Source organism: Dermacentor variabilis, chromosome 7, assembly GCF_050947875.1.
Source record: "Dermacentor variabilis isolate Ectoservices chromosome 7, ASM5094787v1, whole genome shotgun sequence".
Lineage (NCBI taxonomy): Eukaryota > Metazoa > Arthropoda > Arachnida > Ixodida > Ixodidae > Dermacentor > Dermacentor variabilis.
In genome coordinates this window covers 166421233-166431767 of record NC_134574.1, presented here as the reverse complement: position 1 = coordinate 166431767, position 10535 = coordinate 166421233, and the positions used below count along the sequence as shown (strand labels likewise).

Sequence of the window (10535 nt, the reverse complement as noted above, 5' to 3'; positions counted from 1 at the left end):
TGGTCGGCCTACTAGACAAATAGTAAAAGTATACTGCCAGAGGTCGCTAGCAAAATGGCTAAAGCAAGACACTGAACTCATGTGGCAGCCGTGATCCAGTGTTAGCAGATCAGGCCACAAACAATCATGGCGTCGTGCGGTGCAGCTGGGACCGGCCCCCTCGTCCTGAGGGTGATTTCAAACACCGTTAAAATCGTTAACAGCGCTGGAAAAATAATCAAGGACATCATGAATAGTGGGAATCTCGGCATTGTCGAAAAGGTTGGTGGCTCTTGCCTCTAACGTGGTTTCCTCGCACTTTCCGCCGTGCATTTGGCGCAAATTTCTAATCAGCCGCTCTCTCAAGTTGTACACCTTATCGACGTGCCGTAGAGTAGGTCAGGTAGCTTACATTGTTCAGTGAAGACAAGATAGTTATGTAGCTTACATTGTTCAGTGAAGACAAGATAGTTATGTCTGTGAAAAAAAAAATAACTTTTTCTTTTAGCGGTTTGCAGCATCGCGTGATCGGCAGTCATCAGAGTGCCGCCGGTGTTGACCCGCTTGATTGCTGCTGCCGTGTCCTCCGCAGCTGTACGATTGCCGGAAGAGGCCTTCACTTTTTTCTTGCTTTTCGTAACTTGCTGTTTCTTTGCGTTTGTGCTTGCATCGTTACGTGCACTCTCTCGCCGCCTGTTCATTCTACCCGTCGCCACTTTCCCCAAGGCTGTCCTGAACGCTTGGCGAAGCACTAGCTTTGTTGGGAAACTACCTTGAGCATTTATCTGCACTTCGGCGGCACGCAGACCAGTCATTAGCTTTCATTCCTCCCGGTTTGCGTACTGTTGCAAAAGCGGATTTGGCTTCCAGCGCGTTGAGAGAAAAAATATGTAATAATGCGACGACTGCTAATAACTCGTTTCATTTTAATGAGTGGCTGTGCCGCATACGTACTGGCAGGCAACAACTAAGAACGGCGTGATCTCAAAATTTTCTTTTTCTTCTTACAACGTGACTCTTCGGTAACGTTAATTTTCAAGGTTATCTGCATGACGTTCAGTCACACCTTTACAGCGGTCAGTGTTCTCGAAAAACTCTCTGTCGTTATCAACATTATTGCCGCTGTAAACGAAGTGTTGCTCTCCAGCATTGCATACCTGCGCTGAGGGGAATGTAGAAACGTTTTTTTTTTTCTTGTCGTTTCTGTCGGTGAAGAAACGTACGTGTTCAAAATGCAGCTTCAAATGACGCAGATTGGAAGCTCTGTGCTAGAATGAAGTTACAGAAATGATCTATGTATTTTCACAAACGGGAGACAACCTGTTTGATTGGTCTCTGGGTTATTAAAAAATCATGTGTAGCCGTCACTTGAACGGGAAGTTGCTAGGAAAGATGCATGTGATGTATCTAGAGTTCAGCGTTTTTGGTTTTTATTGTCTAAATATTCGGCTTGCTTTTTTCGGTTTTTATTTCCATCCGAAAATGAACTTCTGTCAGTCTTGACCATTCAATAGTTTCACTGAACCAGAACTAAGAAATACAGGGAAGTGATTTTTCTACGTTTCTTCTTCCTTCTTTAGGAAGGTATCAATGACTTGCAAACCGAAGCAGACCGCTCCGTCCAGCGCTGCATTGTGACCTCCCTTTCCCAGCAATTCCCCAAGCTGACCATCATAGGAGAGGAGGTGAATATTTCAGTTCATCAACTGATGCATCAACTGTGGCTAGAATCATGCAGACAGCATGCTCTTTCTTTTTCCAGCTGTGCACCTTGGTGTAAGTGGCGAAATACTCTAAATGACCAAATACTATTAGCAATTTTGCAGGTGTCCTACAGTTTCAAAAAGTTGCACTTGTGAACATTTTGTGGAATGAATTTTTTTGCACTTACAAGCCCATCTGCTGCCATAGAAATTGATTTTTTTTTTTGTAGATTACGCCATCGACCACAGTCACTTAGTGGCTATGGCGTTCTGCAGCTGAGCAAGAGGTTGCGAGTTCGACTCCCTGGCCACCGTGGCCGCATTCCATTGGGCCATGAAATCCACTTGCTGATACTTAAACTCACGAAAGTTGTTTATAGAAGACACTTTATGCATTTCTAGGCAGTGCACTGTGACTAGGGCTGTGCATTTGTTTCACTTCGCAAAGCCCAATGCTGTCTAGGGATTTCTAGGGATTTATTTCGCCGTGGGTTTTAATTATATCATAGCTGCACCAGCAGAACCTGCTCGTAATTTGTTTGCACAGGCTTGTAACCACAATTGTGTATGCTTGGATTATTCTTCTGCCAAGGAAATCTCATCGGAAAAAGGAAACCAACATCAGAGAATAGAGAAAAAACAATAGGACAGGAACTAGACAGCAACTGTGCTCTCACAACTGCTTTCTTTTTATCATGAAAAGGTTAAGGTATTGATATCTAACATAGGCAAGAAACAAAATCATAAACATTGCAGTACAGGGTAGTCCACTGTTATCAGATACACTTCATTAATGCCTACATGCTCAGAAACACTTAAATTTATAGTGAAAGCCTGCAGAATAATCCTGTATTAGTAGACGTTAGGGTGATGTGTCACATCAGCTGCTATAAATGCCATTAATTAATTGTGTATACTAATGCAGGTGTATGTCTCATTTAGTAATTGTATAAATTTGTGCATTTCATTTCTGTTAACGTTGTGTAGTTGCTGTGTTCCTTGTACAGGCAGTGTTAAGAAGTTACTGGGCACGGGATCAGAGAAAAAGCAGAATATTTCCTGAATTAGGGCATGGGGTGCAGCCTGGATTTCAGTTGTACTACATGTACTAGTGTGTGCTACAAAAATCATGTTGTACTGTTCTAATGGTTGAAATCTAAAACTGTGCTGACATTTCACTCTTGCCATACCCACACCCCGTAAAATGTTGACCTTGCTTGCACCTGTGACGACAACATAGACTGTACTTATTAATGGATTGTGTATGGCTTCCAAACAAGAGATGTGGTTTGCACATGGACCTGCATGTGAAACTGCCCCTGCAGAAAAAGTCTGTCATGCTGCTCACCCTTCTTGCCTTTCCTTCAATTTTTGCATGTCAGCAAAGAAAGAAAAAAGGTCATACTGGATGTAATACTATGGGATAACGTGACAGCTGCTGATGTGGCGGGCTGTCGTTCCTGTTTTTATTCAAGAAGAGCAAGGCAGCAGATATTGTGTCCAGCCTGGCTGAGAATGAAAACACGTTCTGATGCACATTGCTCGAGAGTTGAGCTACCAAAATTTGGGACAGTGATTATGATGTGCGATTATGACAGACGATGATGATGAGGCTACAGGTTATTCCTTTCTGAAGAGATGAAACCCACATGAAATGTGTGTAGGTTTTATATCTGGAAGGGGGAGATAATCTGTAACATCATCATCATTCATATTTAAAACAGCCCCCAAAAACACGGACAAAAGAGGACACAGGACGAGCGCTGACTGCCACTGGCAGTCAGCGCTCGTCCTGTGTCCTCTTTTGTCCGTGTTTTTGGGGGCTGTTTTAAATATGAATGATTCGTACCAACTAGCTTGCACCCAAACCCTTCTAAGTCATCATCATCTCTATCTCCGGTTTCTTACCTTCTAAGGACGAAGGGCCCTGTACTGCATCATTTATATTTTTGTTTCTTGCCTTGCATTCGTGACCAAAAAAATAGTGTGTTACTTATAAATAAGGTATAGGCATGCATCATGTAATTCAGTGCAACATTAAGTCTTGTAGTACCTTTACGTTGCAAAATATTACGTAATATTACATGGATGGCATTGCAGATATAAGCTACTTAATGCTGAAGGAGAGGAGCGACACATTGTCGGGACCAGAGACCGCAGTGCACTGTTTGTAATCGTGGTTGAACCAAAGTGGTGGGCATACTGGAATAACAAAGGTGCACAAATAACATGTGATTTCGCGTAACCATATGAACACAGGTTGTAGTTGTAATATATGAGGTAGTTATTGCATAGAAAGCACTGCAGATCAAAACTTAGTGCACTGTGAAGGGCACAGAGTGAGCTCCTATGACTGCACCTCTCGGGTAGCTATACAGTGTTGCCTGCTAAGTGTTTATTTATTTAATTAATTTATTTATTTGTCTATTGTACCCTCAAGGCTTTACAGCATTGTAGAAAGGATGGCCATAGAAAGAACACTTACAAATTTATAAGGAGCACTTTACATAAAAAATAATATCAGAAAAAGCAGCAAAAAATAAAATATGAATGAAAGAAAATGGCATGTTGTCATAAGGTACATGAAATGACATAGTGACACACAGATCATTGCGCTATGCACACATACATGTGCGCAAAAAGAAATGAGTAGGAATATGTTATGTTTCCTCAAGGAATATGAACTTTGAACTTTCCAACGGTTATCAAGGTAGGAACATATGAAAGGAGCAGGCTGTATTTTGCGCGATTTAAGCACATGTGCAGAAGCGTGATAATTTTCTGCATGTGACATGGGTAGGGAGATTAAGGCTGTTTTTCCTGGTAGTTAGACTGGATGTTCTATGATAGTTCGAAAGTATGAAACGTGTTGAGTGATCTTGAACTGCTTCGAGCTTAAGTGTTACCTGGCCAGGGTCTCATACGGAGACCCCTGGCCGGGGTCTCATAGCACAGCACGGACGTAAATGATATATATAGCTGTTTCTTTAATGATGATGGTGCAAGGGAGAAATTACGTTTTAAGTAACTGAGCATATGATTAGATTTGAAGGTTACTTAATCAATGTGATCCGCCCATAACAAAGAGATAGTAATGAGTAAGCCAAGATATTTAAGTTTGAACAGATTCAAGCGGGATTGTGTTCAAATAATTAGAGTAGTTAGGCAAAAGTGTATAGTTAGGGGAAACTCTCATTGTTCTACTTTTAGAAATTTTAAGTTCCATTTTCCAGAGCTCACACAAATGCGTAATATTATTAATGTCTGATTGAAAGGGTTCGACGTCGGCATCATTAGTAACTTTCCGGTATATAACGCAATCGTCAGCAAAAGGACGAATGGATGAATTTATATAATTAGGTAAATTGTTTATATGCTAAATTTAAAAAAAGTAGTGGGCCTAGAAGAGAACCCTGGGAAGTGCCTGAACGCACAGGTACCTCAGGAGAATCTGTATCATTAGTGGAAACAAATTGTGTATGATTGATTAGAAAGAAATTCTATTCACTGGAGCAATAGCAGGTCAATACGTAAGCGGTGTACTTTTATTAAAGGCAGCTGATGATTAACCTTATTGAATGCTTTCATAAACTCTAGGAAGATGCCGCCGATTTCCACACCTGTGTCAAGGGCAGCATGCAAATCATTAGTAAATTTGAGTAGTTTCGTTTCTCATGAAAAGAACTTACAAAAGCCATGTTGGGAGCTGTGGAAAAAGTTATTTGAGTCAAAGAAATTAACAAGATGGGTCTAAATAATATGCTCAATTAGTTTACAAGTAACTGACATAAGAGAAATATGGTGATAGTTATGGGGGCTATGCCAGTCGCCAGACTTGTGAAGAGGAATTACCTTTGCTTTTTCAGAGTCTAGGCTTTGTTGTGAGTCTAGGCTTTGCGGTGAGGCAGTGTAAATTGCCACTCATGTAAGTGCTACAAGGTTAGTCTATTGTTTTGACAATCAATTTGCAGACACTAGAAGAGAAGAAAATTAGTGACGACTGGATCATCACCGACCACGACAAGGATGTCCTGTCAATGACACTGCCCGATGAACTCAAGAATGTCAAAGAGGAAGATGTGAGCACTTCATCGTTGGTTTTTATTTAATCATACTTTCATGTGCTATGGCATTGTAGAGACATGGAGAACACTGTTTCTGTGTTGCGTTGCATCCACATTCCTTTATGAGTTGCATCATGTTTTAAAATTCTTGCCAGCAGTCCTTGCTAAAACACAACCACACATTTAACTGTCCCGTCAATGCGTGCTTGTGTGGTTGTGTTCTTTCGCGCTGACATTTATGCTAACAGCAGCTCGTACTGCATACTCGCAGTGGCAACACCGCACCTTCCCTCCGTTTTACATAATCTTCTCACTCGTTGAAACCCTGTTCACCATAAAAGTTGTGCTTTGAACATCTTGAAACATGCATGCTCAAAAACATTTTGCTGCATGCAGCAGAGACCGTGCAATTTCACATAACAGATTGCTTGCTCTCTTCTGCGGGTTTTGAGGACCCTGCTTTTTTTCACTTTGGGCAATGTCGGCAGTGACGTTACAGAAAATTAGACTGCCTATAGACACCATCCATGGGGACCATGTATGAGGACTGTTTCAGATTTTTCAGATAACATGGAAGTGGCAGTTGTTAACGCATCTTGCCTGTCTTGTGACTATTCCTTTGTCATCCTTGGGTGCCTCTGTGAAGATGCCAACCATGAAGGCTTGCCTTAAGTGCACCACAGAAGGAAAAAAACAAAGCAAACAATCAATCGGTAGAGCATTGCTATTGCCTCTGCCACAGCTCAGAAGAACTGATAAGTTGAGGGAGAATTGAGAAATTAAGCATTGATTGCACTCGCCATAACTTTGTTCATATTAGACCCCTTTCAAAAATTTCTATAAGAATATATTTGATCAAGGCACTGCACTAATTTGAGCCTGCCGCTCAGGTTTTTAAGTAAAGGTGTTAGGACATCTGAAATGTTTGTCTTTAGTGCCCCTTTCAAGGGCTTCTCAACAGGCATCATAGAAATTTTTATTTATACACAAGAAGTTGTAAAGCATTATAAGGGAGTGTTTTACCAGAAGAATTTTTCAAATTACTTCATCATTAGAAGAGATGAAAGAAATTGAAATGGCAGGTTACTATGCCGCCAGGAGGTAAGCTTCACTTCCAGCATCAACACTCTCCTCCTTTGTTGTGTCTAGCATCCAGAAGTGACATTCCATCCCCGTCTTTTCTTATGCCAGAGTCGAGGAACTGAAACACGTTTACATCAGGGGCCCCACCTCCTTTATTTAGTTCCTTCCTTTTTTTGTTGCATGGTGCACTCCTTAATAGCATTGTGAATTGGGCATGTTGGTACCGATCCATCTTTTTACAGCACCCCTTTTAGACACATACAGGCAAAAGCACTTGTACAGCATTTGTCCTGTGTTCTTTTGCCTGTCCATGTCTAGAGTGGTGCTGAAAAAAGATGGATGGTGTACTGCCAGTGGTGGATTGGAGCATTGGGTTGGTTTGTGCATTGGATGATTTACCGAAATCATGTGTCATAATCACTGAAATTGCAGGCAGTACATCTGATGTAGAGGCAGGTGTACGTACCACCTCTACACAGAGGCATCTTGATTGTCTGGCAGGAAGAGGGGCTCTCTTGACAGGAATGCTGCAAGGGATTTTGCTTGAAAGTTTGTTTTTGCACCATGGGCAAATTTTAAACATTGCAGGCACACTTTAAGCATGTGGTCTGCACACTGTGCTTGTCTTATGCAACACCTTAAAGTTAAGCTCCAGAAGAACTCTGTTCAATGTTTCAATGTCACAATCTCGCAACATTTGTTCTAGGGTAGGCGGAGCATTAAGGTTGGTCTTGCAGCGTTCCTTGAATCATATAGAAGCTATTGATACCCTCTATGGCTAAATCTGAGGAGAAATGATATTTTGGAAATCTTTACAAAATATAATCTAAGAAGTCACATGATAATAGAACCAAAGGAGATCAACAAAAATTGGCCTCGTAATCTAAATAAACACATAACATTACATATATGTACAAGTTTTCAGCGCCATAATTCGAAGAATATAAATTCTAGCAATACTATACTTGTTACTGAGTGAAGTTGTCATACTAATGAAAAGTACTGTATTTCACATCATCATTGGTGATTTTTTGCAGTACTTCAGGTAACTGATTTCTTTTTTTTTTTTTTGTCTTTTACTGTACCATGTAGCATAGCTGTATGTTTCTTTTTTGTAAAACTGTCTAATATCATGCCCACCTGCTTTGGTCTCACCGAGACTGGCAGTGTCGCAAATAAATAAAGATTAAAAAAATTTTTGGCCTAAGCCTCAACTCTCCCCTTAAAGTTGAGCCCGCACATAGACAGTGGCATGCAGTCAACCACTGATGTAATTCTTCTTGCAGCTCGTCGTTTGGGTGGACCCCTTGGATGGGACTAAGGAGTACACACAAGGTCAGTTGTTACTAATGGCACTGAATTTTACTACCTTAACCTATTCCATGTCGTGCTATTACGAATTCTGAACAAAAATTATAAAAAATTATATTACAAAGTTTTTTAAGAAAAACTCTGCAGACCCTTTTCTATGTGTTTATTTATTTAAAAACTTTACCATATTGCAATACAGAAGCTTAACAGCACTATACGTATGCATGGCGAAACTCGCTTAGGAAGACGAGCCTAGTACACAGAGAATGTCAATGTCTTCTCTTGAAGAGCAGCACACTTAATCTTCTTGATTCATCGCCAAAATTAGCTTTTCATTTTCACGAAGTGGCCAACAAAGCTTGAGCTGCTGGTGGCGTCATATTTAAAGATCCCAGTGGCCACCTTGCTTTACCTCCATCAGAATGATCTTGCTCCTACTTGAGCTGCCCCATGAATCATGTGCTGCTATCTACCAGAAGCATGGCAAAGCACTGAGATAAAACCAGCCCGTCCAGGGCATTGAAGACGTTAAGTGGTCTAAGTCTCATCCGGCACAGACAGACGGGTGCATTTCTGGGTTTGTGGACAGCCACAAGTGTCTTCAGCTGTACAAGAGCAAGCAGTCCTTGCTTTGTTTCTCTTTCTTTAATTATTATTTCTACATATGGTTTAATGCAGTGAATTGATATCACATACATATTAAGATAGACAAGTGCACCAACTAGACCATTGTTTTATTTTACCTGTAAAAGCCACATTGATGTTTGCGTAGAGTCTGCTCTGCGCAGTCACTCGTTCCCTCTTTCATACATATTCATAACCTCTCTTCCTCCTCCCATCATCTGGAAAGTCTGCATACTGATGCACCGGTGGTGACGAAGTGAGGTTCGTGGCAAAGCCTGTAACAGCAAGCCCATAGTGTGCCATTGGCATGTTGTCTGCTCTTTCTTAGTACCAGTTTATGGGGAAGTCCGGCACAATTGTTGCATGTAGCGTTTCCACACATTGCAGCACTTTTTTTTGCTTGTTCTTTTCGTCACAGTGATGTTGCATGCCAACATTGTCGACCACCATTCTGTAGGATATGTGTGCTAGGCATTAATTAAATGGCCTTTTTCTGTGGCTAATACCCCTTTCAGCGGGGCAAATTCGGTGTTACTTTGAGTGAATGCACTTTGCTGTTAGTGTCATTCACAGGTTTTCATTGGAAAGGTTGTAACACTCGTGGTAGAACACGCTAACCATTTAGTGCTTTAGTGGAACTTTTCTTGCTGCATAGAAGTATGCAGTGCAGAAGTATGCTTAAAAAGTAAATTAAATAACACAGTGCAGGATCAACATTAATTCTGAAGCCACAGTTTTGCGATTTCAGTTATTGTAAACATTCCCGTGCGGTTTGCAATGAAAATGCCATTCTTCGTCTGCTTGCCTTGGATGCAGTTCTGTCTTGTTTTGACTTGTGACAATTGACCATGGTAATGCGATTGCATTGAATTGCTTTATTTATGCTAGCACTCACATTAAATATTTTTCTTAACAGTAACTCAGTGTTATTTTGGAAACGTCTACAATAACAAATCATAATTTGTTCACTGATTTGCCCATCAGCATTTCCATCAATTTTGGTTGACACTTTGCTTTCCTGTGTAGCCTCATTCTACCATATTGACATTTGCTCAAACTGTACTAAATTTGTGGTTATTTGAAAATATTGGTTCCAGTCGGATGGTTGAGAAGTGCCTGGATAGCACACATGCCAGCATATACTACCTATGGAACAGAGCGCAGCCCAGCAACAAGTAGTGACGCTCAGTATGTGTTTGTTCACACAAGTATACCTGCAGCATAGCATGTAAAACACATGATGTAGTAAATGGCTGGAAGGACGGCGCAGTGGGTAAATGCTTTTGATTGCCAAGGGTTAACTGTTGACTACTTTGTGCAAAACATACCAAATTGCTCGGCTTTCTGTACTTGCTAAACTCTCACTTCCAATTCTGAACCCTTACTTTGCAGGCTTTTTGGATCACGTGACCATACTGGTTGGGATCGCGGTGCAGGGTAAGGCAGTCGGCGGTGTCATTCATCAGCCTTACTACAACTACCAGGTGAGGAGGATTCAGGCAAGACCCCCCCACAGCTTCGCCCTCCTGTTGTCCTGCCATGTGTCTTTATTACTCTGTGCAGCTGTCCAGTAATCGCTGCAGCTGCCTCGCCTACTGTCTGACGTCTGTTTCCTGTCCTGTTTTTTTTTTATCTCTTTTTCTTTTTTCTCTCTTCCATCACGGACGCACACGCACCTGTCCTGCAGGGCCCAAGGGAACACGAAGCCACTGCACGGGTCTATCTGCTTTTCTACTTCTCTCTCTTTCCCTGTCATTCTCAGCTATCTGTT

At 41.4% G+C, this 10535-nt stretch overlaps 1 protein-coding gene across 4 annotated transcripts in view; it reads left to right on the top strand.

Annotated features, from left to right (window-relative positions):
* The first annotated feature begins 103 nt into the window (after window positions 1-103).
* The window catches only part of LOC142588476 (3'(2'),5'-bisphosphate nucleotidase 1), a 28328-nt gene continuing 17896 nt past the window's right edge, over window positions 104-10535 (top strand). The window contains exons 1-6 of one of the 4 annotated variants that reach the window (XM_075700253.1): window positions 104-261; window positions 1560-1664; window positions 5654-5761; window positions 8116-8164; window positions 10157-10248; window positions 10452-10481. In XM_075700253.1, the coding sequence (XP_075556368.1) occupies window positions 127-261; window positions 1560-1664; window positions 5654-5761; window positions 8116-8164; window positions 10157-10248; window positions 10452-10481 (519 nt within the window). In that variant the 5' untranslated portion in view covers window positions 104-126. Of the gene's footprint in view, window positions 262-1559; window positions 1665-5653; window positions 5762-8115; window positions 8165-10156; window positions 10264-10451; window positions 10482-10535 lie in introns of all 4 variants that reach the window. The other 3 variants (XM_075700252.1, XM_075700255.1, XM_075700254.1) reach the window with 3 other exon arrangements.